The sequence below is a fragment of the Lithobates pipiens genome, unplaced genomic scaffold (genome assembly GCF_037356315.1).
Source record: "Lithobates pipiens isolate NorthernLeopardFrog02 unplaced genomic scaffold, aLitPip1_a1.2 Scaffold_8, whole genome shotgun sequence".
Classification (NCBI taxonomy): domain Eukaryota; kingdom Metazoa; phylum Chordata; class Amphibia; order Anura; family Ranidae; genus Lithobates; species Lithobates pipiens.
In genome coordinates this window covers 33,100,857-33,118,847 of record NW_027507903.1, presented here as the reverse complement: position 1 = coordinate 33,118,847, position 17,991 = coordinate 33,100,857, and the positions used below count along the sequence as shown (strand labels likewise).

The 17,991-nt window shown below is 43.3% G+C and overlaps 1 protein-coding gene across 1 annotated transcript in view; it reads right to left on the bottom strand.

Moving 5' to 3' along the window:
• AGBL1 (AGBL carboxypeptidase 1) overlaps positions 1-17,991 on the bottom strand; it is a 1,055,086-nt gene that overhangs the window by 643,724 nt on the left and 393,371 nt on the right. The window contains exon 16 of the mRNA XM_077473970.1: positions 4,076-4,214. Coding sequence (XP_077330096.1) covers positions 4,076-4,214 — 139 coding nt within the window. The remainder of the gene's footprint in view (positions 1-4,075; positions 4,215-17,991) is intronic.

Genomic DNA, 17,991 nt, shown 5'->3' with positions numbered 1-17,991 from the left:
CCTGCTGCTGCCCTACGGAACTAACATGATTGTCAGCTTTACATGCTGTGTTTTTATCATCTTTATGTGAGTAGTTTGTGTTTGAACACAAAAATTAAATCTTATACTTAAGCGGTGAGCACTTAGATCTTTAATTTCTACCCATGACCTGGCGTCCTTGCTTAGATCTAAGGAGATGTGAGAGAAGTTTATGGTCCATGTTAACCCTTTTGATACCCGCTTGCATGACCACCTGTTTGCACAGGGGTCCATGCCATAAGGTGAGAGTGATTAGTTAGACCGGAGGTGGAGGGATTGTCACACTACTGTGGAAAAAAATTACTTACGTCAGTGCTACAGTTTGAATTTAAAACGTATTTGTGTGAACTGTGAAGTTAAGTCATGGATTGTGGAAACTAACTAGTGTTGGGTGATTGTATATAGTGTATACCACATTTAGCACTGACTAATGCAGAGTTGCAATGCAAGGAGATCAGCTAAAAGTCGTCAAAAGTCGAGGCGGCCAAAAGCCTCTGAGTACGGCCGAGGTGGCCGAAAACCGCCGAAAGCCGCCGAGAACTTCTGGGCGCGGCCCAAGATACGAAGGACATACGCAGCGCCATTTTTAAAAACAAAAGCTGAGGGGACAGCGATGCACAAGGCTGCAATGACGGACAAACTGCATGACGGACAGGCTGCAATGATGGACAGGCTGCATGACAAGGCTGCAAATGACACTGACAAGGCTTCAGATGGACACTGATAAGGCTGCATTGATGGGCATTTAAATGTACGTTTTTTTTTTCCTTAAATTTCCCTCCTAAACTTGGGGTGCGTGTTATACGCCGGTGCGTGTTATACGCCGATAAATACGGTATATATATATATATATATATAGATAGATAGGTATACAGTGGGGAAAATAATTATTTGACCCTCTGCAGATTTTGCAAGTTTGCCCACTTACGAAGAAATTACGGGTCTATAATTTTTTATCATGGGTGTATTTTAAATGACAGAGACCGAATACCAACCAAAAATACAGAAAAAAAAACATAATACAAATGTTATAAATTAAGTTGCATTTCAGTGAGTAAAATAAGTATTTGAACCTCAAGCAAAACTGGCTACACCACTCCATGACTTTTATGTGCTTCTTCTTGAGCCACGCCTTTGTTGCCTTGGTGGTATGGAAAGAATAAAGAAATGGCTGCACATCCAGAACTTATCATCCTATTGCCTTTTATTTTATTTCAGAAAGATAGCACCAAAGACACCAAACTGTGGTCACGTAGACGCGTTTCACACATATATCTTGTGCTTAATCATTACCGTCATAATAGTAATGATTAAGCACAAGATGTATGTGTGAAACGCGTCCAAGTGACCACAGTTTGGTGTCTTTGGTGTTATCTTTGTGAAACAAAATAAAAGGCAGTCGGAAGTTCTGGATGTGCAGCCATTTCTTTCTTCGTTCCAAGTTTACCACGGAGGCGGGCCTGGGGATAGCACTCTGCAAGATACTCCAATCAGCTTTATCTGTATACACCTGGAGCAGCGGTTCTTTTTTTTGCCTTGGTGGTGTGTTTTGAGTCATTGTCATGCTGGAAGACCCATCCACAACCCATCTTCAGTATTCTGGCTGAAGGAAAAAGGTTATCATCCAAGATTTTACAACACATTGCCCCATCCATTGGCCCCTCATTGCAGCAAAGTCGGCCTGTAGCTTTAGCAGAGAAACAGCCTCAAAGCATCATGTTTCCACCTCTGTGCTTGACTGTAGGGATGGTGTTCTTAGGGTCAAAGGCAGCATTTTTCTTCCTCCAAACACAGTGAGTCAGGATAATACCAAAGAGCTCAATTTTGGTCTCATCTGACTACAGTACTTTCTCCCAATCCTTCTCTGAATCATTTTTTCAGATCCTCAGATAGTTCTTTGCCATGAGGTGCCATGTTAAACTTCCAGTGACCAGTATGAGAGAGTGAGAGCGATAACACCAAATTTAACACACCTGCTCCCCATTCATACCTGAGACCTTGTAACACTAACAAGCCACATGACACCAGGGAGGAAAAATGGCTATTTGGGCCCAATTTGGACATTTTCACTTAGGGGTGTACTCACTTTTGTTGCCAACGGTTTAGACATTAATGGCTGTGTGTTGAGTTATTTTGAAGGGACAGCAAATTTACACTGTTATACAAGCTGTACACTCACTACTTTACATTGTAGCAAAGTGTAATTTCTTCAGTGTTGTCACATGAAAAGATAGAATAAAATATTTATAAAAATGTGTATCTCACTTTTGTGAGATACTGTATGTGACAGACCAACACAAAGTGGCACATAATTTTGAAGTGAAAGGAAAATGATAAATGAATTTCAACATTTTTTACAAATAAATATCTGAAAAATGTGGCGTGCATTTGTATTCAGCCCCCTTTACTCTGATACACCTAACTAAAATCGAGTGAAACCAATTGCCTTCAGAAGTCACCTAATTAGCAAATAAAGTCAACCTGTGTGAAATTTAATCTCAGTGTAAATACAGCTGTTCTGTGAAGCCCTCAGAGGTTTGGTGAACTAACAGCATCATGAAGGCCAAGGAACACCAGACAGCTCAGGGATAAAGTTGTGGAGAAGATTAAAACAGGGTTAGATTATAAAAAAAAATATCCCAAGATTTGAACATCTCATGGAACACTGTTCAATCCATCATCTAAAAATGGAAAGAGTATGGCCCAACTGAAAACCTACCAAGACATGACCGTCCACCTAAACTGACAAACCGGGCAAGGAGAGCATTATCAGAGAAGCAGAGGCCCATGGTAACTCTGGAGAAGCTGAAGAGATCCACAGCTCAGGTGGGAGAATCGGTCCATAGGACAACTATTAGTCATGCACAAATCTGGCCTTTATGGAAGAGTGACAAGAACAAAGCCATTGTTGAAAGAAAGCCATAAAAAGTCCCGTTTGCAGTTTGTGAGGAGCCATGTGGGGGACACAGCAAACGTGTGGAAGAAGGTGCTCTGGTCAGATGAGACCAAAATTGAACTTTTTGGCCTAAAAGCAAAATGCTATGTGTGGTGGAAAACTAACACTGCACATCACCCTGAACACGCCATCCCCACTGTGAAACATGGTGGTGTCAGAATCATGTTGTGGGGATGCTTTTGTTCAGCAGGGACAGGGAAGCTGGTCAGAGTTGATGGGAAGATGGATGGAGCCAAATACAGGGCAATCTTAGAAGAAAACCTGTTAGAGTCTGCAAAAGCCTTGAGACTGGGGTGGAGGTTCACCTTCCAGCAGGACAACGACCCGAAACATACAGCCAGAGCTACAATGGAATCATTTAGATCAAAGCATATTCATGTGTTAGACCCAGTCAAAGTCGAGACAAAGTATTGAGGGGCTGAATAAAAATGCACGCCACACTTTTCATATATTTATTTGCAAAAATATTTGGAAAACTATTTATCATTTTCCTTCCGCTTCACAATTATGGTCCACTTTGTGTTGGTCTATCACATAAAATCCCAATAAAATACGACGTTTTTGGTTGTAACATGAGAAAATGTTGAACATTTCAAGGGGAATAAATACTTTTTCAAGGCACTGTAATTGATTCTTCCTGTCATATTGTATCTGCTTGCCCGTACGGGCTGACAGATCTGCAGGAGACCTGCATTACCTGGCATTACCGATCTACTGATGCTTTATAGGCTAAAAAAAAAAAAATGCTAATTTTGTTTTTTTTTTACACAATTTTTACTAATTTTTTACCTACGAATTTTTTTTTTCTAAAAAAGTGAACTTATCCTTTAAGGGAATGAGAATACAATATTTGAGCCAGATGTAGGAAGGTCATCAATGACAGTTTCCATGTTTTAGGAAAGGTGTCCTGATCGTTTATCTACCTTTACCTGGTCTTCTACTTTCAGGCTGTTTCAGGCAGTTGACATTGGCTTGTGTTTGAGTTATTTTTGAATCGCATTAACATCCCCTAACGAGGTTAGAGATTATAAAATGTATAGACAGTCACATTAGGACTTTCTTCTGCAATGCATTCATGTCACCATGGCCACCTGAACTTACCATAAGTGCTGAGTAGGTGTAGGGGTAATGATAAGCCAAGTAGCAGACATCATCATAGTGGGGAAACTTCACTGTGAATGTTAATGTAAAGTATCTTGTTCTTTTCTTAGCCTCACATGTCCGATAACAAAACACATTTCTAGAAACAGAATAGAATAAAAAATGATTTGGGTTAGAGAATATTAGAATACTCCTTACTTTTTGCTGTGATGAGTGATGTGCTCAAAGTTTAGGCTGATTATCAATCACCCACAGTGGTGAATTTTGGAGAATCAGTATAAAAATCATATAATTTGCAATCAAAATGTGAGAAAATTTTACTGAAACATACTGTATATTGTATTCTTAGAAATTAGGAAAATGTTAACCACTTCTGCCCCAGAAGGTTTACCCCCCCACCCCCTTCCTGACCAGGCCATTTTTTGTGATACGGTACTGCGTCACTTTAACTGATAATTGCATGGACGTGCGATGCTGCACCCAAATAAAATGTATGTCCTTTTTTTTCCTACAAATAGAGCTTTATTTTGGTGGTATTTGATCACCTCTGCCGTTTTTTAATTTTGCGCTATAAACAAAAAAATAGTGACAATTTTGAAAAAAAAAACAAAAAAAAAAAAAACAATATTTTCTACTTAAATATCCAATAAAAAAATGTAAACAATCAAATGTTTATAAATCAAAACAATCAATCTTCATCAATTTAGGCTAATATGTATTCTACTGCATATTTTTGGTAAAAAATAAATAAAAATACCAATAGGAAATGATAGCGTCTACATACTATGATATATTTTTATTTATTTTTTATTTTTTTTACTAGCGGGACTGCGATATTGTGGCGGACAAATTGACCTAATTGACACTTTTAACACTTTTTCGGGACCAGTGACAATAATACAGTGATCAGTGCTTAAAAATATACACTGTCACTGTACAAATCAGGGGCAATCAAGGAGTTAAAAGTGCTCCTAAGGAGTGCTTACTAACTGTGTGGGAGGTGCTTTTACTTGGGCAAGGTAAAGATTCCGGTACCTGCTTAGCAGAAGCACAGGATCACTACATTTTCTTCTAACAGAACGGTAGTCCGCCTTGTTTACATTGGCACACCGCTGCTCTGTTTGCCTCCCGAACGATTGGCAGGTTCTGGCGGACATTGTCACTGGCGCACGCGCGCCCCAGACCCTGGCAGTGTCAGATCACGTATTAGCCTCCCTGCCTCAGTATATGTGTGTGGTTAAAAGTAATTCCCAATTCTTCTGTTTTACACGCATAAGAACCTGTGCTGGGGGACATACATTGGTTACCTCTCCTTCTGCAAATACTAATTGTCAGGGCCTCATGATTGTAAGCATGTGCAGTTAGCTAATCTGCCACTAGGTGGCTCTGTACCAATATCGTTTGATAATAGGGAAATGTAAGTGGGTGTTAGGTCTCCTTTTAGAAAAAAAACCCTCCTGTAGTTATGTAATAGGTGGAGTAAGCACCCATATAAATGTCAGGGTGGGAGGAGCCCTGTGAGATGAGGTATGCAAGCCAAACACCCCACAGCAATGTAGATGTAGTCAGCTACTGTCAAGGGCCTTTAACAGGGCTGAAACCCAGGTGAGGTGGTTTAACACCCAGAAGAACCAGCTGTAGTCTCCCTGGTTCTCATTATTGTCTGATATGGACTGCAAGCGGGATGCAAAGGGTATTTTAGGAGAGGCTATTCTTTTCTGATGTGAGTACTAATACACATGGGAATAAGAGAGTAACATTGGGGAGCATGCCTGGCTTGACAGAGCTATGGAGTGGGACATAGAGAGAGAGAGAGAGACTCTGGTTCGTATACCACTGAAAAGCACATTGTAAATTTCAGTTTGACAGAAGCAGAATTCTGTGGAATCTGGTGTACACGGGAGGTTGGTCCCATCAACAAGGAGAGGAAAGGGAAGATGGCTTAATAAGTATGGGCTGCTGTTCAGCCGGAGACACCCGCTATCCCAAAAGAATGCATGTATGTCCGTATTTCATCCGCAAACGGATGGATGAAATACGGACATACGGTCCGCATGTGTGAAAGGGGCCTAAAACAAACAGAAAACTTGCATTTTCTTACAACGATAGTCTACATGCTTCTCTTGGTAAAGGTTTTCAGTAAGTACCAGTGCTGGGGTTGTAACAATATTAGTGGTTAGCTATTAAAGCATTAATAAACCCCAAAACATACATTTTACTGCAGCTTATTAATTCTTGGATTTGGTGGCTGCATTGGTTTTCTTTTTTAGGTTTTCTTCCCTTTATTTTTACCTGGTGTTCCAGCCAGAAAGATTGTTACTTTTTAACAGTACAAGCTCTCCCACAAATGTATCAGTTCAGAGTGTTGAGACAAACCAAATACCACTGAGAGGGGGGGCTTACAATTGTCAGCTTTTCTTTTCTTTTCTTGTTGTATTTTATTTTTTTCCAAAAAAGTATAAAAAAAATATGTCAAACATATTGTTATATAATCAAAGTGCTGCAACAAACAGTTGGATACATGTACAACAGTTAGCCTGCCTAGGGGCTATCAGTGCCCAAAATCTGTATTGAAAAGTATTAAGCAAATGATAATGAACTTCAAATAACTGGGTTAAACCCAAACCAGTAAAGAAAGAGAAAAAGTTTTTTTTTTAAATAAATAAATGGGGGGGGGGGGGGCATTCAGGAATAAGCACAACATGTATTTGGCTGGGTTAGGAGGGTTGCTTGAGAGGAAAAATGCAAATAGAATGTTTTAAATGGCCAATGAAACCCCTCTAACTAGGGTTAAATCTGTAAAGAAGGAAGGGGGATGGTGATGCTTTAGGTTACTAGATATCAATGTAAAAGGATGGAGAAGAGTGATGGACAACATGTTGAAGATAAAGAGGGAAGATGAGTTTATAGAGGTCTTCGAGCGTATGGTAATCTTCCGCACCCTACTAGAATGACTCTCAAAGTTTGGGTTTTGGTTAGACTGAGGTTTATGAGTCCCAATAGATGGTCCCTGTTCTGCCCTCTTTGGGGAAATCCTAGCCTCCCACATTTACGATCTCTCCCCGATCCCCAGGTTTGGGCCCCCAATATGAAGTTAAAGTACTTGGATATATTTTCTCGGTGGGTGTTTTCAATACTCAAAGCCAAATATCATTTACCTGGATGGATGTACTTTAGGTACCTACAACTACACCATGCAGCTCGTGCCCAGTTCTTGGCCCCACCAAGGCTAGGCATGGATCCCATTGAGGAGATGTTAGATCAAGAACCACCGTCCGCCCTATACTAGGATTTACTGAGAGCTGAATCCCCCAAAATGGATAGGCTTTGGGATCAGTGGAAATCTTTTTTTTTTTTTTTTATTTCTTTATTGTGTTTTATTATACATACAAAATTCAATAATTCAGTAATTCAGTAAAGGCCTTATTTCCCCCATTTGGCCCTACTATCTATATTACAACATGTTTAAAATTCAATTAAGCCTTCCTTCCCCCCTATTAACACCCCCCCCCCCCAAACTGCCCCCCTCTCCTTTCCAACTCCCCTTCTGTCCTACCACCAGTTACATTCCCCATTCTTGCTATCTAAGTATACTCTTATCTTTTCGGCAAAACTCGTTGTTTGTATTTTAACCAGTCACTCCATTTCACTTCGAACCCTTCTTCTCCTACCTCCCTGCTAAACCTTAAATACTCCAAATTGTATGTTTTATTTATTTTACAAAACCAACTCCTCAGGGCAGGTATCCTGAGATCCTGCCACTGTCTGGGTATTAAGCTTCTTAAGAAACCTGACCTTCCAGACCTGGACAGAGAGGACTGGGACGAGTGTTTACAAGATAGTACTATCTTGTTGATTTCCTCAAGAGAGAAGTTAATAGAGGTTAACATCTTACACAGAGTTTATTAAACCCCCAGAGACTGCGCAGGATGTATCCCCAGAAATTGCAGAACTGCCCTAGATGCCAAAATGGTGTGGGAATGTATATTGACATGTTTTGGAGCGGCCCGATGATTGCCTGATAGAGGGAGGAGATAGTGGAGTTTGCTAATGGCCGCCTCCAGCTGACTCTCCCTGTTTCCCCTGAATTAGCTTTTCTGGGTATACAGGATGATGATCAGAGGCCTCGCTGTACTAAACTGTTAATAGCGTATATTTTCTATTATGCCAAGAGAGAAATTGTTTTAAGGTGGAATGCCCGTTCCCCTCCCTCTGTGGGTTCATGGGAAAAATCAATTTTTACCACTATATAAACTGACTTACATCAACAGGAACTGCCCCAAGAAGTTCAATAAGGTATAGCAGCCATGGACGGCTTAGGAAGGACTTCTTTCCTGTAGGCAGGCTTCAGCACTGTGGGGCTACTATGCCTTGCTATTGTCCTTGCTCAAGCTGGATGTGGCGTCTTCTTTGGGGTTTTCACCTACGTTACTATGGGTTGTTGCTTATTTGATGTGTACTCTGCTACCTTCTCAAAATGCTTACCTGTACTTTGACAAAGAATGGACTAAATCAAAAGACAAATTTGTACCATGCCTTTGACTTTTTGTTTCAATAAAGGAGCATTCTGTTTTGTTAAAATAAAAGAGAGAAGATGGGTAGTTTGTCGAGAGATCTCTCCGGTAAGGAGGGGGGGGGGGCTGTTCTGATCTTCCCTCCTCCTTAGATAAATGCTGCGTATGGGGTGAATATATCGCTCGCCCACTTGCAGGTTAAACCTGGGGGTTCGACCAGGCTTTTGTATTGATCAGTGGTGCGATAGTGAAACCAATTGGCCCAAGTGGCTGTGAATTTGGATGGGGAATCATTTGCCAAGTTAATGAGTTCTTCCATATCCGCAATTTTTTTGGAGACGTGTGATCCATTCTGAAAGTGATGGAGTGCGAGTCGTGTCCCAATGAATCGGTTTTTGCTGCATTCACCATGTGCATGGCGAGCGATTTGTGATCAAGGAGAAACTGCGCCGGTGAGTAGTCCAAGGTGTATGTCGTTACTTGTGAGATTACACTGTGTATTCCTGTCCAGAAGAGTTGAATTTGGGGACATGTCCACCAGATATGCAACAACGTGGCATCATCTTGATGGCATCTCCAGCATTGTTTGGGTAGGACTGGATTCATTTTGTGTAGAAGAGGAGTCCGGTACCATCTCGATATGAGTTTCTAACCGTTCTCCTGTGTAGTTACGTTAACAGAACCTTTGTGTATGTGTGTGAAAATGTGGCTCTAGTTTTCAGGAGAGAGGGAGGCGTCAATATCCCCTTCCCAGGCTGGGCAGACCTTGCCCTCGGTGGAGTCTATTCAGAAAGAGGGGGGCATTGATAGAAGAAATGAAATGTTATTGGGTTGTGTTCTTGGAGCACAGGGTACGTATGGGGTAAGGGGATGAGTAATTACGATTGTGCAGTTCAAGGAGCCACTAAAGTGTCACATCTGGAGGTAGGATTGCGGTAAGGATGTGTTGTCAGCTTTTCTTTATTCGTGTAAAAGCTTTATCCCAAAATAAAAAAATCAGTTGTTGTAACTGACTAACTACAGTATGAGCAATTTGTTAGCATATCTAAATCTGACAGTACACTAACACTACCCTGCCTCCAGAATAACAATGCTGCTGTCTGTTGTGCCCCCTGTGCTTCTTCATCCAAAGTGCGGACACTCTAATACAGGAAGTGTATTACTGACCAGATCACCAGGTGAAAACAGAGAGGAAAAGAGACGTAAAAAGAAAACAAATGCAACTACCACGTATAAGGAATAGTAAACTGCAATATATGATATATTTGGTTTTGATATTAACCAATATACTGCGGCAGAAGGGCACGTACAGGCAGATTAACGTACCTGTACATTGCCCTTTAAGAGGCGGCTTGCGGGCACGCACGCCCGCCGGGAGCTCCATGAGCGTGATCATGGGTCCCGTGGACTCGATGTCGGCAGGGATACCCGCAATCATCTCATAGAGAGGAATAACAGGGAAATGCTAATGTAAACAAGCATTTCCCCGTTCTGCCTAATGACACTGACACTGATCTCTGCTCCCTGTAATCAGGAGCGGCGATCGGTGTCGTGTCACACACAGCCCATCCCCCCACACTTAGAATCACTCCCTAGGACACACTTAACCCCTACAGCGCCACCTAGTGGTTAACCCCTTCACTGCCAGTGACATTTACACAGTAAATCAATGCATTTTTAATTGCACTGATCGCTGAATACCGTATATACTCGAGTATAGGCCGACCCGAGTATAAGCCGAGGCCCCCAATTTACCCCCAAAAAACTGGGAAACCTATTGACTCGTGTATAAGCCGAGGGTGAGATATGCCTGTCCATCCCTGTGTGTGTGTGTCCATCCATCCATCCATCCCTGTGTGTGTGTGTGTCCATCCATCCCTGTGTGTGTGTGTGTGTCCATCCATCCATCCATCCCTGTGTGTGTGTGTGTCCATCCATCCATCCATCCCTGTGTGTGTGTGTGTCCATCCATCCATCCATCCCTGTGTGTGTGTCCATCCATCCATCCCTGTGTGTGTGTGTGTCCATCCATGTGTGTGTGTGTGTGTGTGTGTGTGTGTGTGTGTCCATCCATGTGTGTGTGTGTGTGTGTGTGTGTGTGTGTGTGTGTGAGTGTGTGTGTGTGTGTGTGTGTGGCCTTGTGTGTCCAGCCTACCTGTGTCCCGAGCCTCCGTCCGGTCCCGAGCCTCCGTCCGGTCCCGTCCCGTCCCGAGCCTCCGTCCGGTCCCATCCCGTCCCGAGACTCCGTCCGGTCCCGTCCCGTCCCGAGACTCCGTCCGGTCCCGTCCCGTCCCGAGCCGAGCCTCCGTCCGGTCCCGTCCCAGGATCACCGCTCTTCGTCGGCGCCCATTCCCCTGTTCAAATGCCGCGCCTCCCTGTCTGTGATAGGCGGAACACAATTTCCCAGCAGTCTGTGTTCCGCCTATCACGGACATCCTCTTATCCTCGTCCGTAGTATGAGGATGAGCGGATGTCCGTGATAGGCGGAACACAGACTGCTGGGAAATTGTGTTCCGCCTATCACAGACAGGGAGGCGCGGCTTTTGAAAGTTAGAATGGCCGCTGTCTGTCTGCTCGACACGCTGTTCGGGCAGACAGACGGCGATGACTCGAGTATAAGCCGAGGGGGGCACTTTCAGCCTCAAAAAAGAGGCTGAAAATCTCGGCTTATACTCGAGTATATACGGTAAATGTGAATGGTCCCAAAATTGCACCAAAAGTGTCCTATGTGTCCGCCATAATGTCGCAGTCCTGGTGAAAAACACTGATCACCGCCATTACTAGAAAAAATTAATAATAAAAATGCCATAAAACTATCCCCTATTTTGTAGACGCTATAACTTTTGCGCAAACCAATCAATAAACGCTTATTGCGATTTTTTTTTTTTTACCAAAAATATGTAGAAGAATACGTATTGGCCTAAACTGAGGGAAAAAAAATGTATACATTTTTTGGGGATATTTATTACAGCAAAAAAGTAAAAAATGATGCTTTTTTTTTCAAAATTGTCCCTGTTTTTTTGTTTATAGCGCACAAAATAAAAACCGCAGAGGTGATCAAATGCCATCAAAATAAAGCTCTATTTATGGGAAAAAAAGGATGTCAAATTTGTATGGGAGCCACGTCGCACAACCGTGCAATTGTCAGCTAAAACTACGCAGTGCCGAATCGCAAAAAGAGCTCTGGTCTTTGGCCAGCCAAATGGTCCGGGGCTTAAGTGGTTAAAATATATGTGAAATAGACATGTGCACTGCCGAAAAAGTTGTGCGTTTTTAGTTTAGTTTGTTTCTTTTTTTTTTCGTTTTTCAGGTCATTTGTTATGATTGCAATTCGTAAATTAGAAAATTCGTAAATTAGAAAATCGAATAATCTGCAAATAAGTACGGAAATCCGAAAATTCTAAATAATAACTAATAATACCTAACCATTAAATTATAGGTGTTGGAATTTCCTTTCAAATTTGGCTGTTAGTGAACATAACGAATATGAATTTATCCAAAGTTACAAATTATCCGAAATAAATTCTAAATAAATAGAATGGAATGAATTAATAATAAATAATAATAATAAAATGTTTTTATTATTATTGTTATTAGTATTAATTTGTTATGTTACATTCATTTAAATGCGGTATTCGTTAGTTTAGATAATTCGTAACTTCGGATAAATTTGTATTTGTTGCGATCACTAAAAGCCTAATTTGAAAGGAAATTCCAATACCTAGAATTTAATAGTTAGTAATAGCTAAGTTATTGTTAGTTATTATTTCAGATTTTCGAATTTACGGGTATTCGGATTTTCAAATTTAGAATTTATGAATTTTCAAATTTACAAATTTTTGGATATTAGAATTTACAAAAATTCGGGAAAAAATTGTTAAACTGTTTCTTGTTAATTCGGATATTTCTGAATTAATGAATTTGTGGAAATTTGTTAAACTGATTTGGAATGGAACGAATTTCACAAGTCTTTTTATAAGCACATAATCTCTATTCTCGGCTGCATACAGAGCTCAGGGAGCTGGGGGTGGAGAGAAAGCAGCACAATCATCCTCCCAGTGAATGGCTGTGCCAAAGCAGGAGGGGAGGGGCATGATCATCATTGGAGGAGAGCAGGCTGAGTTCCCAGCATAACCAGAAAACTTGCCACGCTGTGCTCTCATGCCTAGTGTGGACAATTCAATATAGGAAAGCAGAAGGGTTGCCAAGATCACCAGGGATTTCACATAAATGAAGCAATACAAAGAAAACAGGAGACTTTCTCAACATGGTGCAGCAGGCACATATCAGGAATATGAAGTATTGGGGTAACCAGTGACATCGGTGGGGGGGCTGACAGTGGCTGAAGCCCCGAGTGGGTCCCCAAAAAGCCCTGGGTATCGGGTGGGCGCGGTTCTATTATTATCCCTGAGCGCTGCCACCAAGCGGGGACCAATCAGATGCCGAGTGAGGCCGAGCGTAATAGCAGATCCCGCCTTCTGGAGCCTGCAGTGCTAATGGACGTCCCACTGGTCCAATACCGGGATGTGTGATGTCCATCATAGGCGCTACAGACTCCAGAGCGTCGGAATTACAATGCGGCCGCCGCGTCTCTGTCAGAAGATCCTGACCCCACACGGTGCTCGGGCGTGCGGCTCTCCTCTCCTCATCATGGCGCAGTCTACTCTACTGTGTGTTGGGCATGCCACTGAGCTGCAGAAGGACACAGTTTTTGTCGTGTAGGTCAGGTAGGTCAGTGTGTGTCAGGTAGGTCAGTGTAGGTCAGGTAGGTCAGTGTGTGTCAGGTAGAGCAGTGTATGTCAGGTAGGTCAGTGAGTGTCAGGTAGGTTAGTGTAGGTAAGTGTGTGTCAGGTAGATCAGTGTATGTAAGCTAGGTCAGTGTGTGTCAGGTAGGTCAGTGTATGTCAGGTAGGTCAATGTGTGTCAGGTAGATCAGTGTGTGTCAGGCAGGTCATTGTAGATCAGTGTATGTCAGGTAGGACAGTGTGTGTCAGGCAGGTCATTGTAGGTCAGTGTATGTCAGGTAGGACAGTGTGTGTCAGGCAGGTCATTGTAGATCAGTTTATGTCAGGTAGGTCAGTGTAGGTCAGTGTATGTCAGGCAGGTCAGTGTGTGCCAGGTAGGTCAGTGTAGCAGTGTAGGTTAGTGCATGTCAGGTAGGTCAGTGTCAGGTAGGTACTAACCCCCCCCCCCCCCCCCCGGTGCTGGGCTCAGACTTTGGGCTGAAGCCCCTGGTTTTTTTTGCCACCTAGCAATGCCCCCGGGGGTAACATATTCTTTAATACCGCTTTAAATCTGCTCAACATTTTCTGTACAGTACAATTTTAAAGAGTGCACAAAGGTAAAGAGAGGGCAGTAAGAGGTTAGAACCCCTGTCATTTTTTTATTTTTTTGGCTGTGTCCCTGCTGGAGAGATTCACCTTGGCATAGGTAAGTGCTCTAGCAGATAACAGAACATACAGGGGTACATTTCTATGTAATTGTAATAGGGGGTTCATTATTGTAATGAGGAACTGGAGACCATCCGCGGCTATATGGAGTGATGTTTACTAAAGCTTGTAGATTAGGAAATAGTCCAATTGTAAAAGCTTTGCAGGTATGTTAAGGGACGGTTTGCAATATAGTTGCAAAACAAATGGTGAGAATGTTCCAGCACAACTGATGAGCACAGTACAGCCCTCAAGGTTGGGCAAGACAGCACTATAAATACTTAGCCGTAAAAAGCTAATGGTAAGAGGAGAGGGGGCGACCGCCTTCAATGTGCTGCCGAGGACAGAAGACAAGGAAGAATATACATTACTACACGTTTTTGGACTGCTGACTTTGAGAGTGCTTACCCATGCTGAGTGTGGATAACAGTGGCATTTATCATAAAAATGAATGGAGCTTGTCAAATGTGTGCTAAAGTGTGAAAATGTGGGATGATGAGCTGCATCTCCCGGACATAGCTCATTGCTCATCCCAGCAAGATCTTGGTGGTACTTGTGGAACGCCTTTGGAAACGGCCAACAATTCACATTAGAATTCTACAGATGTTAAGACAGACCACAAAAACATGTAGAATTCCTTTATCTATGTTATGTTGACCAGAACCAGAGCACCCGCATGGAATGGTTTGGGGGGTATTTCTTCTGGGGTCATATAACTGTGTAGGACATTTTTTCATGAACTTTTGTTCAGATTTTCTTCACCCTATTTATAAAGGAATCTTCTTTTCATCCGAGAATTTGTCAGTTCACAGATCTCCATTTAGCCATTTCTCAGCAAATTTCAAGTTCTACCTGTATTTTGGTATGGTTTATTCAAATTGTATCTATAAAAAAGTTTATATAGAATAAAAAAAAAAATACTATGGTTAGAATCATTTTGTTTATAGATAGATACCACCATATTCCAGCTTCGGTCTATTTTTTCCAGTTTGGCTTCTGTGTTCACCATTCTTGTCCAAAAAACACACAAAATCTTGGCTATTTTTCCAGATTTCCAGTTATCTGTTTACTTTAAATGTGTAGCAACAATGGAAGTGTAGTATTTGCACACACAAGTAGGGCACAAGGGAATGGGGTTTTTCTTTCAGTTCCCAACTTTTAAAAAATAGTCCTCAAAGGTTACTTCACTTTTCAATAATCAGATGAGTAGAAATATCTCGGCATATGTGTGTTGATGCATATATAATACCTGCAAACAGCCCCTAGCTTTTGATAGTCAAGAAAAAGTCTGGAAAGTTTTTCTTAGTTTCTGTCATCAAATTTTGTTAATAAGTGATTTTTCTGCTTCACGTATGTGCGCTGATGAGGCTGCACTGATGGCCATTGAAGAGCACTGATGAGGCTTCACTGATGGACACTGATAGGCTGCACTGATGGACATTGATAGGCTGCATTGATGGGTACTAAAGAAGAGGCACTGATGAGGCTGCACTGACAGGGGACACTGATGGGCACTGATAGGCTGCACTGATGGGCACTGATTAGGAGGCAATGATGAGGCTGCAGTGGCAGGGGACACTGATTGGCACTGATAGGCTGCACTGATCGGCATTGATAGGCTGCACTGATGGGCGCTGATGAGAGAGGCACTGATGAAGCTGCACTGACAGGGGACACTGATGGGCACTGATAGGCTGCACTGATAGGCTGCACTGATGGGCATTGATAGGCTGCACTGATGGGCACTGATTATGAGGCAATGATGAGGCTGCACTGGCAGGGGACACCGATTGGCACTGATAGGCTGCACTGGCGGGCATTGATAGGCTGCACTGATGGGCGCTGATGAGAGAGGCACTGATGATGCTGCACTGACAGGGGACACTGATGGGCACTGATAGGCTGCACTGATGGGCATTGATAGGCTATATTGATGGGCACTAAAGAGGAGGCACTGATGCGGCTGCACTGACAGGGGACACTGATGGGCACTGATAGGCTGCACTGATATGCTACACTGATTGACATTGTTAGGCTGCACTGATGGGTCCTGATGATGCTGCACTGACAGGGGACACTGATGGGCACTGATAGGCTGCACTGATGGGCATTGATAAGCTGTACTGATGGGCACTGATGAGAAAGCACTGATGAGGCTGCACTGACAAGGGACAATGATGGGCACTGATAGGCTGCACTGATGGGCACTGATAGGCGGCACTGATGAGGCTGCACTGATAGGGGACACTGATGGGCACAGATAAGGGGCACTGAAGGGCACTGATAGGCAGCAATTAGGGGCACTGATAGGTGGCACGGATGGGCACTGATAGGTGTCACTGACGGGAACCAATAGGCTGCACTGATAGGCACTGATAGGTGGCAATGATAGGCAGCACTGATGGGCACTTACAGGCAGTACTAACGGGCACTGATTGGCACTGGTTGGCAGCACTGGTGAGCACTGATTTACAGCACTGCTGGGAACTGATTGGCAGCACTGGTGGGAACTGTTAGGGCAGCACTGATGATCAGTGCCCTGATTATCAGTGTAGATGCTCCCTGTATGGGTATGCCTGTTATCATCTCTCCTCTCCTCAATCGCTGTCAGAGTGAGGAGAGGAATGTCAATAACCGGCAAATCCTGTTTACACTGTGATTAGCTATGATTAAGACACAGCTGATCACAAGGTAAAGAACTGCTGTGATTGGCTCTTTACCACGATCTGTGATCAGCTGTGCCCCAAGGATCAGCACGCGTTCCCTGTGGCAGATGCATACCGCAGGGGACACGTGAGAAGCATCATGGGAGGACGATCATGGGAGGATGGCAAATGATGCCCTCCTGGCAATGTGCCACTGCGCTGTAGCGATCATTTGGCTATAGCGTGGCCGTGAAGAGCTTAACCCTCCGCTCCACCCCTCCTCAGCCTCTCATTGAGGAAAAGAGGAGGGGGCTATTAGAGCATCATCAGTAGGCACAAAAACTGAACCCGGAAAAGCTGGCAGCCTATCAAAAATGTCACAGGAAAACATGGTGGTTCCAAAAGAGAAGAGGGTCTCAACTGAACAACGCTGGACCCACTGAGTGAGTATCTAAAATGTTCTGATTTCACCACCAGGTAAGCAACTGTTTAAAAAAAAAAATATGGGGGGGGGGGATTTAAACTCCGCTATAAAATGCACTCAGTCAAGAAAATCCTACCCAAATTCAGATTTTATCAATACCATGCAATTTTTTCTAGACGTTGACCGTTACAAAATGGTAAACAGCGGGCGCAATGCTGTGTATTCGCTGTTTACTCAGTGTTGTGTTAGGAAAGAGGATAAATCACTTTCCTAATGTTGACCCACCTCTCAACCAATCGGGTCTGGTTACCTGTCACCTGATTGGCTGAAAAAACAGGTGCTGTGATTGGACACCTGATACAGAGGACCGGAGACAACGAGGATCAAGGTCGTGGAGATGCCATCGTGACCCACTGTGAGACAGGTAAGTCCTGACTTCCGGGCACTGCACACTGGCAGCATTTGATGGGGTACAGTAGGGGCAATTGATGGACGTACTAGCAGCAATTGATGGGGCACAGTAGCGGCAATTGATAGGCACACTGGCAGCAATTGATGGGCACACTGGCAGAAATTGATGGGGCACAGTAGCGGCAACTGATGGGGTACAGTGGCAGCAATTGATGGGCACACTGGCAGCAATTGATGGGTACAGTATCTGCCTTTGATGGCACAGTGGTGGCAATTTATGGGTACAGTGGCTGCGTTTGATGGCACAGTAGCTGCGTTTGATGGCACAGTGGCTGTGTCTGATGGTACAGTGGCTGTGTCTGATGGTACAGTGGCTGTGTCTGATGGGCACAGTGGCTGCGCTTGATGGGCACAGTGGCTGCGCTTCATGAGGAAAAGTGGCTGCATTTGATGGGCACACTGGCTGTGCTTGATGGGCACAGTGGGTGTGTTT